At 43.5% G+C, this 10851-nt stretch overlaps 1 protein-coding gene across 1 annotated transcript in view; it reads right to left on the bottom strand.

Annotated features, from left to right (window-relative positions):
- Positions 1-6984: 6984 nt before the first annotated feature.
- Positions 6985-10851, bottom strand: part of vax2 (ventral anterior homeobox 2) — a gene marked incomplete at both ends in the record, with an annotated part of 33408 nt that continues 29541 nt past the window's right edge. Inside the window, one exon of the mRNA XM_080792240.1 lies at positions 6985-7479. Coding sequence (XP_080648366.1) covers positions 6985-7479 — 495 coding nt within the window. The remainder of the gene's footprint in view (positions 7480-10851) is intronic.

The following is a 10851-nucleotide window of genomic DNA, read 5'->3' as shown; positions in this document are numbered from 1 at the left end:
TGACCCGTGTGGCGTGCTTTAGACCATAATAATAATAATAAAGAAAAAACGGTGGTTCCAGTAAGGTGGTTCTGTTTTTTTCGCCGTCCCTTTGTTTTGGTCCCCCCCTGTTTGTTTTTAGTCTCACCAGTCAATACGAGTTGGAATAAAAGAACAAACTAATTATTCCAAGAGTCAAGACGTACTTGACGAAGCGTGTTGGATTCATATAGACGCCACATCAAGGCTTTTATTGAGTATATATAGGCCCTAGCATTATGACGCCCTTAAGCTTGATCGCAGAGAATTGTTTTTGGGGTAAAGACGTGGTTCCGGCCTGTTGACTATAGCCTACAAACCAGAGACCACCAGCGGTGAGCTGAAAGATTCCGAGGCTTCATGGGGTATGTCTAATCGATGGGGTGAACGAGCCATTTCTCCACTTAAACCCCAGTATCCGGTATTGTTGTGGAAAGCTTCAGCATGAAAGTATAGCAGATCTACAAGAGTCGCAGCTGTGATGCGTTGTGAGCTTGTCGATATGTTGTGTGTGTGTGTGTGTGTGTGTGTGTGTGTGTGTGTGTGTGTGTGTGTGTGTGTGTGTGTGTGTGTGTATTTGTTTGTGTTTATTTTTTCAGCAAAAGCTTTCCCCCACAATAACAGAAAACAGAAGAGACCCCAGCAGAGATCCCTGAGGTACTCCACTGCTCAGGGAATGGAAAGTAACCTGGACTGTGCATCCAACAAAACTACATTTAAATCAAAAAGGGTAATTATTATTATTATTTCTGCACAATCTCAAAGGACTTTAAAAAAACACATCAAGAAAACCCCTGGTAGCTGAAAAGAGTTATTATAACAATAATAAGCGAGTTAAAATAATGTCTTTGACATCGTTTTTTTTTTTTTTTAGACGCGAGTCCGATTTATTCTTTGTCACACGAACAAACGAAGATGGAATGATGTTTCAAAAATGGTCAGACGGAGCTTCAACCGCAGCTGAATCCGTCGGCAACTCCCGATACGACGTGTAGAGTTTGTTGTTAGTAGGAATGAACACAAAGATGCACCGCCGGAGGAGGACCAGAGCAGCGTTGATTTTGTTGACTAGAACTATGATGAAAAATGTTCGTCGAGTACCTTTTTTTTCACTGACCAAAACCAAATTAAAAGTAAAACTAAATACAAAACTAAGCCAGGATGACTAAAACTACGACAAAATATACTGGCAATTTAAAAACAAATAAAAACGATATACTATAAAATGCACTCGGTGCATATTGCGCTCTGAAAATAGAAGATCTACAAGCTCACAACGTGACACGACGTGAGCTTGCAGATCGGCTATAGGCTACTTTCAAAACTGTCAAACGGAAATGAGTAGTTTTTGTTGTGTGACTGTAAAACGGAGATGAGTAGTTTTTGTTGTGTGACTGTAAAACGGAGATGAGTAGTTTTTGTTGTGTGACTGTAAAACGGAGATGAGTAGTTTTTGTTGTGTGACTGTAAAACGGAAATGAGTCGTTTTTGTTGTGTGACAAAGTCTAAATGAACGAACCCACAGCGACGCTGAGCGACCTACGTACTCAACAAGTGCAAGATGTCACAGATTGCACGTTTTACAAAATGAAAAAACAGCATAAAACATTCAAAATAAATACTTTGTCTCGGCCAAAGAGCATTAGAGAGAGAGAGAGAGAGAGAGTGATATGAAAGCAGTGTGACTGGCGGTGCTGAAGGTTTCGACTCAACACGGCGTGCGTGTGTGCGTGCGTGCGTGTGAATGTTTGCGTGTGCATGTGCTTTGAACAACAAACAACAAAGCGTGTTATTCCTTGAACCGAGCCATGCTGTTTTTGTGCCGCTGAAAGCCCAAAGATGCTAAAGTATACCGTGAATAAAATGACATCTTTATAGCGAGCACACATATCTGCATCACCGGGCCAAGGACGGTTCCATTTCAAAAGCAAGAAAGACCTTTTTGTTGAAAAACCCAAGAGGGGGAAAGAAAATAAATTTCATTTTTTCAACATATACATAACTTCATTCAGAGCTATTGAGCAAATAACTGAAAGAAACAAAGAAAAACATTCTGCTAAGTGAAATGCCATTTCAGATTGACACAAAACAAAAAAATAAATAAATATGGACCCAAATTCCTAGCTGTCAGTGCTGCCGGTTAACGAGCAATGTTGTGAATTGCTTATTGACCGACCATCCTGGATGGAATGTGAAACGTGCACGTACGTGCATGCGTACATGGTGCACGTGGTTCTCAATGTGTGGTCCCAGATGGTCCCCAGCTATAGGTGCTATTGGGAACCAAATGGACCCTTGCAGTTTGCCAACTCCTATAGAAATACGACCCAACGGTCCATTTGGTTCCATTTGCGCACTCTCAAAGCAGGGGTCATCAATATGTCCGTACAGGGACAAATATTGTCCGTGGCACAGACTTGGTCTTGTCCACACGGCAAAGTTTTGATGTTCTGTTCTGCACACCCTTATAATGTTCTGTTTTTGATCATGAGACCCAATTAGTGAATGTCAGTCTCCCGGTTCTCTTCAGAATATGTTATAGAATATGACACTGGTTGACTACGACACTATGGCATATTATGAGTCCAACTATAGTGCTATAGTGCTTCTCAAACCTTTTCTTTTCAAGGCCCCGCTTAACTCTGCAAAATGGAACCAAATGGACCGGCAGGGTCCATTTGGAACACACTCTCAGAGTTACAGATCGGTTATGGTCCTTCAGGGCTACAGCGCTTCGTGAGTTTCTGTTAATGCTCATATTTTGTATGGTCGTGGCAAAAATGTCCACCGCCAACATGGTGATGACCCCTGAATTATGTAGCCTACTATATATATTTTTAAATAGATGTCCCGTGGGTCAACTGCGAATCAAACTTTGAAATTAAATAGTTTGATTCTGGCTGTATATAAAGACAGATAAGTCCTTGGATCTGCACGGCAGGGGTGCTCAACTATACACGGTTAACGGTTGGATAACAGAAAAAAAGGGACGGTTTGTGTGCGAGGCAAAGCGTACTCCTGACCTCTCCCCAGCACAGCCTCTCATCATCTTTGCCTCGCTCAATATTTGATGCGAAGGCGAGTGAATTATGCATGGTGCTTATAGAAAGTAATACTGCATGTTTGTTCATCATACATGGGCGCACACACACACACACACACACACACACACACAGCCAGCAGAGGTTCGCGGGCAGTGCAGCAAAGAGCCTAAAGATGTTCGCAGCTAGCGCTTGGTGAACGGTGCACGGTCGCTAAACAAATGGCCACGCTGTCGCTTGCTACCTGCGCTTACAAGCTTGTGAAAAGGGTCATGGTTTTTATACAACTGTCTGGAGACACATGTTGTGGTTTTTTAATGTCCCTGAAAGGATACCATCTAAGGCTGCCTTTGAGTCTGAACGGACCTTGACCGGTTTTTACTTTACTGCCACAGACACGGAGTGCCATTTTTAATCAATTTGCACCAGAATGGATAGAGCTAGGCAACCACAGCAACCATGGCACCCCTCACCCTCACCCAGTCAGAGAGAGAGAGAGAGAAATTGGTGGGAAAAAACCCTGAAGCCAGATTAAAACGCAGGGACGAATAGAAGTGCAGCACGAAGGAGAAACAAAACTACACAGAAATGGTGAATAGCGGAAGGTGGCGAGCAGAGCAAGTGGTGAACGCGTGTCAGGCCAGTACCCCAGCTGACCCAAGACAAATTGAGGTCGCAGGAAATATCTTCCCTTTAGACGCCTCTAACAAAACCACACCGGCAGTCAGGGGCAAGCATGCCGCCTCTGTTGGTGCCGAAAACCTTGTATCTCCATATATTTCAACTTTTTATCTATCTTTTTTACTAATGCCCTATTTTGTCGTATAACAGCGCTATATGCAAAATGTCGTCAGCTTTGTAGATCTGCTATTTTTTGCTATTTTGGAAAATGTTTGAAAGGTTAAGCGTGTCTGTATGGTTTTATAAATTCCATTTCCATTGATAGGTTCCTTTTTTAATATCTTGAAAAGTAGTTTTTTCTTTACATACAAGGTTTCCATGTGGCGGCGACGATAATGTTTGAGAATCAACTTGTAAGAGTCAACATCAAACTGACCCTTGACCTTCTGTCCTGTCTAGGGATGGAGCTCCGAACTGGAGCCCATTGCAAACTCCATAACAAAATCATTGAGTCCCGTTATCAAAGAAGCTTTGGGCTTATCAAGCCTGCAGTTATCGAGCATATAGCGACCCATGACGTCATGTTAAACAAATCAAGACGCGAGGTGATCAAGAAACAAATCTAATCGCCTGCACTCTGGCATGTTGGTCTAAAACGGTATTGATACTTGCCAATGTTCATTTCATTTTAGACTATGGTCAGCAACAAGCTGGCCAATTAAAAAAAAGATGCCAGTTCTGTTGCACAAAATATTAGGAAAAAAAGCACAATCGTGGGATTCGTGGGCTCGATATAAGCATGATCGACAAGGTGCTCCTTATCAATACAAAGTAATGATCTCCATCCCTAGTCCTGTATAGTGTGAACGTGCAGTTTGGGTTCTTTGAATGTGGCAGGGCAGTTCGGGGGCCAAATTTCACCTTCAATCCACCAATTCAAATATGAAACTGAAATGTTAAGCTGAGTCTTTGACGGGACTTCAATCACGACTTATTTGAGAAAGTTTGGTTCAGGAAAAACTTCAGGAGATACGGTAAAGCGAACAAAACACTCTTCGACCAGTTCACGGATTTGAAGGTGAATTGAGCCCAAGAATATTAACTGTTGGAATACTTGATGAATGCTGAAAGCTGAGACGTTTTTTTAGGGGTTTTTTAGGCAGATAGTCTGTGAGCGCGCAATCAATTCAAAGCGAGAGTAAAAGTACATAATCAAAAATCAAACGAAATAAAGTGCTTTCAATTAACGTGTCTCAAGATCATGGCTTGCAGGAGGGCTCACCCTACATTTAAAAGCATGAAAGTGGTAAAACAAGAACTGATTTAGGGAAGAAAATAACAAGAACGGGCTAAAATATCTTCATAAAAAATCATTCGACAGAGATTTTTTTTAAATCAATACTATGTGGCTTATTTCATCTTACGCACTGTGCATCATCGTTAACCTAGTATGGAAGATTAATAATATTATATTTAACACGGATCACACCAGACCAGCCTGACTGACTGACCTGAGGATCCTGTCACTCGTAAGGTTCCTGCACACAGAGCACGTTTTTCGGATTTTTAGTGGCGTTTCTCCATCGGTTTTCCGAAAAACGTGTCCATTGTGCAACCACCTTTAGGCCCAAACCGCACGATGATTCGTCATGCAACTCCTGGCAACCAAACGGTTGCAAGTAGTTGCAAGCAAACCATTATCCCCAAATGGGAGTTGCAAGGAGTTCCACACACACATTCATTTTCAATGAGAGGCGATTCTTTTTGGACGCGCAGAGACGTTGAGGGGTGAAATCGAAGTGAGTTCTGTGTGATTTTGAGGTGTTTACGAGATCGAACTTCAATAACAACCAGGAATAATAATAATAATAATAACAATAATCCCTGAACTGAATGTAAAAAAAAACAACATGACTGGACCTTTTTGGGGGGTTTCAAAATGTGTGTTTTAGTTTTAGTTTTAGTTTTAGTTATGGTTTTGAAATTATAATAATTAAGACCCATATATGTGTCCGCAACCCACAAATGGGTCCAGACCCACTGTTTGGAGAACAGTGCCCTAAATTAGCAGTATTTTGTTTTGTTTAAATCTACCAACACTTTGGAAAGGATATGTTTATCCAGCCTTCTTTAAAAATAATAATAAAATTAAATAAAATGAACTACAACATTTTGTTTCTTAGCATTTTTTCCTCTTCTCTTATCGAAATATTTTTTTTCTCTCCACCATTTTGTCCAGATTCTATCGCACTATATCCCGACACACACAAACACAATAAAATAAAGAATTTACAGAAACCACTTGTTGGACTCTATGACTGAAACCGGATCCATATTAGAATGTAACCATTCATTCATTCATTCATTCATTCATTCATTCGGTTTGTCTTTTAACGTGAGAGCACAAACAGGATAATAAATATAGACCAGAGCCGTCGGAAATGGAAATACACTACCAAAACGTCTACGACAGTGTTTTGTTCATTTTAACTCTAAAGGTGTCCAAATTAAGTTTCGGGCTTCAACGTGTAGCTCTTGCTTCTTCTTCGGCCATTTTGTCAGATCTCGATGGTCTCTCAATCCGTGTCAAGTTTTCATCATCATCATCTTCTTCTTTTTTTTTTTCATCTTTTTTTTTTCCTGAACGGTAAACACTCACAAACAAGTGGAGAGTCATTGAAATCACTGTATAGTCTTTGAGAGTTCACACAACACACACACACACGAAATATCTTAACTTTTTTTCTTTCTTTTTTCGATGTCTGTGTTTATAAATAAGAAGTTTTCTTTTCGCGTACACGCGCGACAGTGCCATCGTCACTTCCTGTATCCATTCACGTGTCTTCAACGTCGTGGGGCGATCCTGTGCGGTGGTGACACAAGATGGCGCCGTGGGTGGCGAGATCACCTGATTTTATTATTTTAATATTTTTGTCGAGGTTTTGGGGGTTATTTCGTTCTTTATTTCGTTAGAGGCGACGGGTCGTTCTGGCGGACAGACTCGAGCAGGAAAGGTTTGTTGTTGTTGTTGTTTTCGCAAATGGCCCGTCGTCGCACATCCACAAATCCACGGAATGCGTAGCCCACGGGAACCAGACACAATCTGCCGCAGGGGAAAGAAATCCCTGTGGAGATTGTTGGTCTAGCACTCCAGGCTATTTAAAGTGAGCCTTTCTTCTTTTTTTTGTTTTTTGCTGTGAAATAAATCTTCCACACCGAAGTTCCAGACTAATATCTACGCAGTGATGTTATAGTCTGACCATGCCAGGCTATAGGGCGGTACTCTCAACGCGGGCGGGGGGACCTATGAAACGGTCTTCTTGGCTCCCAGGTCCGCCTCCTTCCGATCCAGCCTCATGTAGGGCTCGAACGCAGACGTGCCACAGCCGTAGCCGCTGGGCAGTTCGTGCGGGTGGTGGTGATGGTGGTGGTGGTGGTTCAGGTGCGGAATGCCGGCGGCGCCCCCTAGCAGCGGCATGGAGAAGCAGAAGGAGTTTAGGGGCGGAGCTCCCCCGTGCAGCGACAGGCCGAACGTCCCGATCGAGGTGGGAGGAGTCCCGCCTTCGGGGGAGGAGGCGGGACCGTTGTGGTGGTGGTGGTGGGAGGGCGGCGGGCCCAGCAGGGGGTTGGGAGGGGGCGGGCCGACCGGGCCGGAGAGGAGGCGGCCCTGCTCGAGGAGGCGCAGGATGTTGCAGGTGGCGAGCGACTCCGAGGAGGAAGAGGAGGAGCTGCGCTTGTCGCCGTCCTTGGTGGTGTCCTTCTTCTGCTTGGTGCGGCGGTTCTGGAACCACACCTTCACCTGCAGGCAGGGGGAGACAAACACAACGCGAAACATTACAAACAAACATGTATGTATTAGAAGAAAGGCCCCAAAGGGTCATTGTTATTATTATCGCGATATTGTAACAGAACTGTATGATTTGTGAGCGGAGGGCGGAGGCCACTGTATTTCTTTTTAGGGTTAGGGTACCCAGGGAAGTAGCTGAGCACAGGTGCTCATTTTCAGCAACGCCCTGCACATAGAAACACACAGACATTAAAACCTGGGAGCTGACCAGTACAACCACAGTCTCATACTGTTGGCCACTAAGCAGCTCCAGGGGGAGCAGTTGTGGGTTCAGTGCCTTGCTCAAGGGCACTTCAGCGGTGTTGGGTGAGTGATGACAATCACTCACCACCCAGATTTTTCCTGCCCGTCCGGGTAATCGAACCGGCAACCTTTCGGCAACAAGGGCGCTCCTCTAACCCTTAGGCCACCGCGGCCCCCTGATATGGTTGTGTGCGTTGACTCATGAAGGCAGCTGACGCACATTGTCCCATTGTCTGTCCTGATGAAGGTCTAATCGACCGAAACGTCAACCTAATAAAGAGCAACATTTTGTAAAGTGTCTGACCTTTTCTTTCAAAGATACCTTTTTTAAGGCAGCTGACTCACTGCCACAGCCCTAGCATGTCGTTATACGTTGACATGTGTGAGACGGGTACAGGCTTTAGTTCCAACACTATTATTGGTCCGACAACCTATCTAACCTAACCATAACCGCAAGCACAGGAGCAGCGCATGGCCGAGCGCTAGTCCGACCGTTGTTCCTGCATGTCAGACTAATGCTCCGTCGGTATTACCATCGGATCCCGTGTGAGACATGTGAACGATACAATTTACAGTTTAGGGTTTAGGCATTTAGCAGACGCTCTTAATCCAGAGCTACTTACAATAAAGCAAGAACAAGACATGGTAATATATATCAAATACATGAAAAATTGTCGTCAAGAATTATATATAAGCTAAGAAACTAACATCCGTCTAACAGTGGAATATCTATGTAATGAAACTATGCGTGTACACTATAGGGTGCTATATGACTACGTAAAATGCTATCTAAAGTACATACATTTGCATAAGTTGAGCCTTTGCATACGCCTGTAAGGTCGTCGAGGCTGGGGCAACGATGTCAAATCATCACGTTATAGACGTCGTTGCACAATACAGAGACCGTGATGATGTAATCCCCCGCATGGCACAAGCTCATTGGATCACCACGGGACACTGTGATCATCCATATGTAATGTTACAGTAGCTGTGATGTCACTGTGGGAGGAGCCAATTACATATAGGGGGTCCTTGACATGAAAATGTTTGAGAACGGCTGACATAGAAACATGGGTTTTTCAGAAAACTCTCAGGATTTAGAAGACATTAGTCGTCCTCAGGTCCTTAAGGGCCGTCTCCGGTGGAGCGCCACACGCCACACCTACCATCAGCTCCCAGTACTTACCGCACGACTTGCCACAACCCAAGCCGTGGTGCTATACTAGCTGAGTTGGGGTACCCGGGATCGAACCCATGACACACGACCGACCACCAACATAAATGTTTGTTGACTAAATCAACTGTAGATTTAGATGACTAAAATCTTATGATATGTCCTCAACGAAAACTAGACTAAAGCCTATATGCATCAATCCTGGCCCATGGTGGTGGTTGGGTGAACCTTCATAATGGAGATAGGATCGGGTTGTGGCTGACAGTGATGCCATGTGAACGCAGCTGTGTGTGTGTGTGTTTTTGTGTTGAACTCTGCATGTCCTTGTACATGTATGTTTAATTGATGCTTTAATGTATGCTGTGTGACAGCACTGCTGTGGTGGAGAGGGCACGGCGGGGTCACGCACACACACACACACACACACACACACACACACACACACACACACACACACACACACACACACACACACACACACACACACAGGTCACAAACATGAAAAATGCATATGATACTGACCGACTTTCAATGCTTTCAATGCTCTCCCTCTCTCTCTCATTCCTCTATACCCGACTGCAAATGCAGCAGCAGTGTATTAGCTGCAATTAATATCACACACACACACACACACACACACACACACACACACACACACACACACACACACACACACGCACACGCACACAGTATAGGGAGACTGTATACTGCCAAATCCAAATCCATGTGCAAAACAGACCCAGGATTTCGATTGTCAAAATGTGTGTGTAATCTTTGTTTGTGCAACAACACACACGCCTGTGGCTTTGTGTTCTGTTTGTTCATCATCATCATCATCATCATCATCATCATCATCATCATCAGTCATTTTAAACTAATTCACCAAGCATATTTAACAAAAACTGTGAATACAAATTTCAATCAATCAATCAATCAATCAATCAATCAATCAATCACTCTTAATTTGAAGGCTAACAAAACTCCCGTGCCATGAACCGGAAGTGAAAACGGCGGTGTGAAGTGTCCCGCGATCTTATTTTGATTCAACCGAAAAACAATAAAATAACAAAATAAGTCAAAAGACCTCATTGGCAGGGAATGAGTGTACACACCCATTCTGTACGGGAACCCCTTTTGGTGTTTTAAGCATTATGTTATACTTTAGCTATTGAAAAATAGCAGATTTACAAGCTCACGAGCTTGTATGTCTGCTATTTTTGAAAAATCGTGAAAATGTGGTGCAAATCTTTTAAACTCATATCTTCCCTGAAACAACATTTTCAGATGGGGGTCGGCGGCCAATTACATAATAGACATAGAAACATGGGTTATTTTCAGAAAACTGTCAGGATTTAGAAGGAATTCGTAGAATGGTCCTGAGCTGTTGCTTGCAGGCCTAATATTCAGGGCAGTTGCAGATCTCATATTAAAGTCGCCGGTGCTGAAGAGCGTCATGATCAGATCTAATTTTAAAGTGCATCAACTCGCTGTGCGTTTCTCCCACAGAGCCCAACGTACGCACAGCTCTGATCTCATTAGGAGTGGATCACATCCAAGCAGCCGACTGGAAGAGCCAAGCCAATGTGTACACAGTACAGTCAGTCAGGCGCACAGTGGTGGAAAGTATACTAAGCACTTTTACTCAAGTACTGGACCCATTTAGACCTGGGAACGATTCTATACAAAAAAAAACCCATGTTTCTATGTCAGTCGTTCTCAAACATTTTCATGTCAAGGACCCCCAAGATTATTATGTAATAGGCCGCCGACCCCCCATCTGAAAACATGTTGTTCCAGGGACCTACCAGAAGCTAAGATTTGAGTTAAAAACTTTGGCTGTGAAAGAATGTATATTCAAAGATAATTTTCACGATAAAAATGCGGCAGCGCTATGAGCTTGTAGATCT

Source organism: Protomyctophum bolini (assembly GCF_963924005.1).
Source record: "Protomyctophum bolini genome assembly, chromosome: 20".
NCBI lineage: Eukaryota > Metazoa > Chordata > Actinopteri > Myctophiformes > Myctophidae > Protomyctophum > Protomyctophum bolini.
Note: the sequence above shows the minus strand (reverse complement) of the source record. Positions and strands in the feature narration are given on the sequence as shown.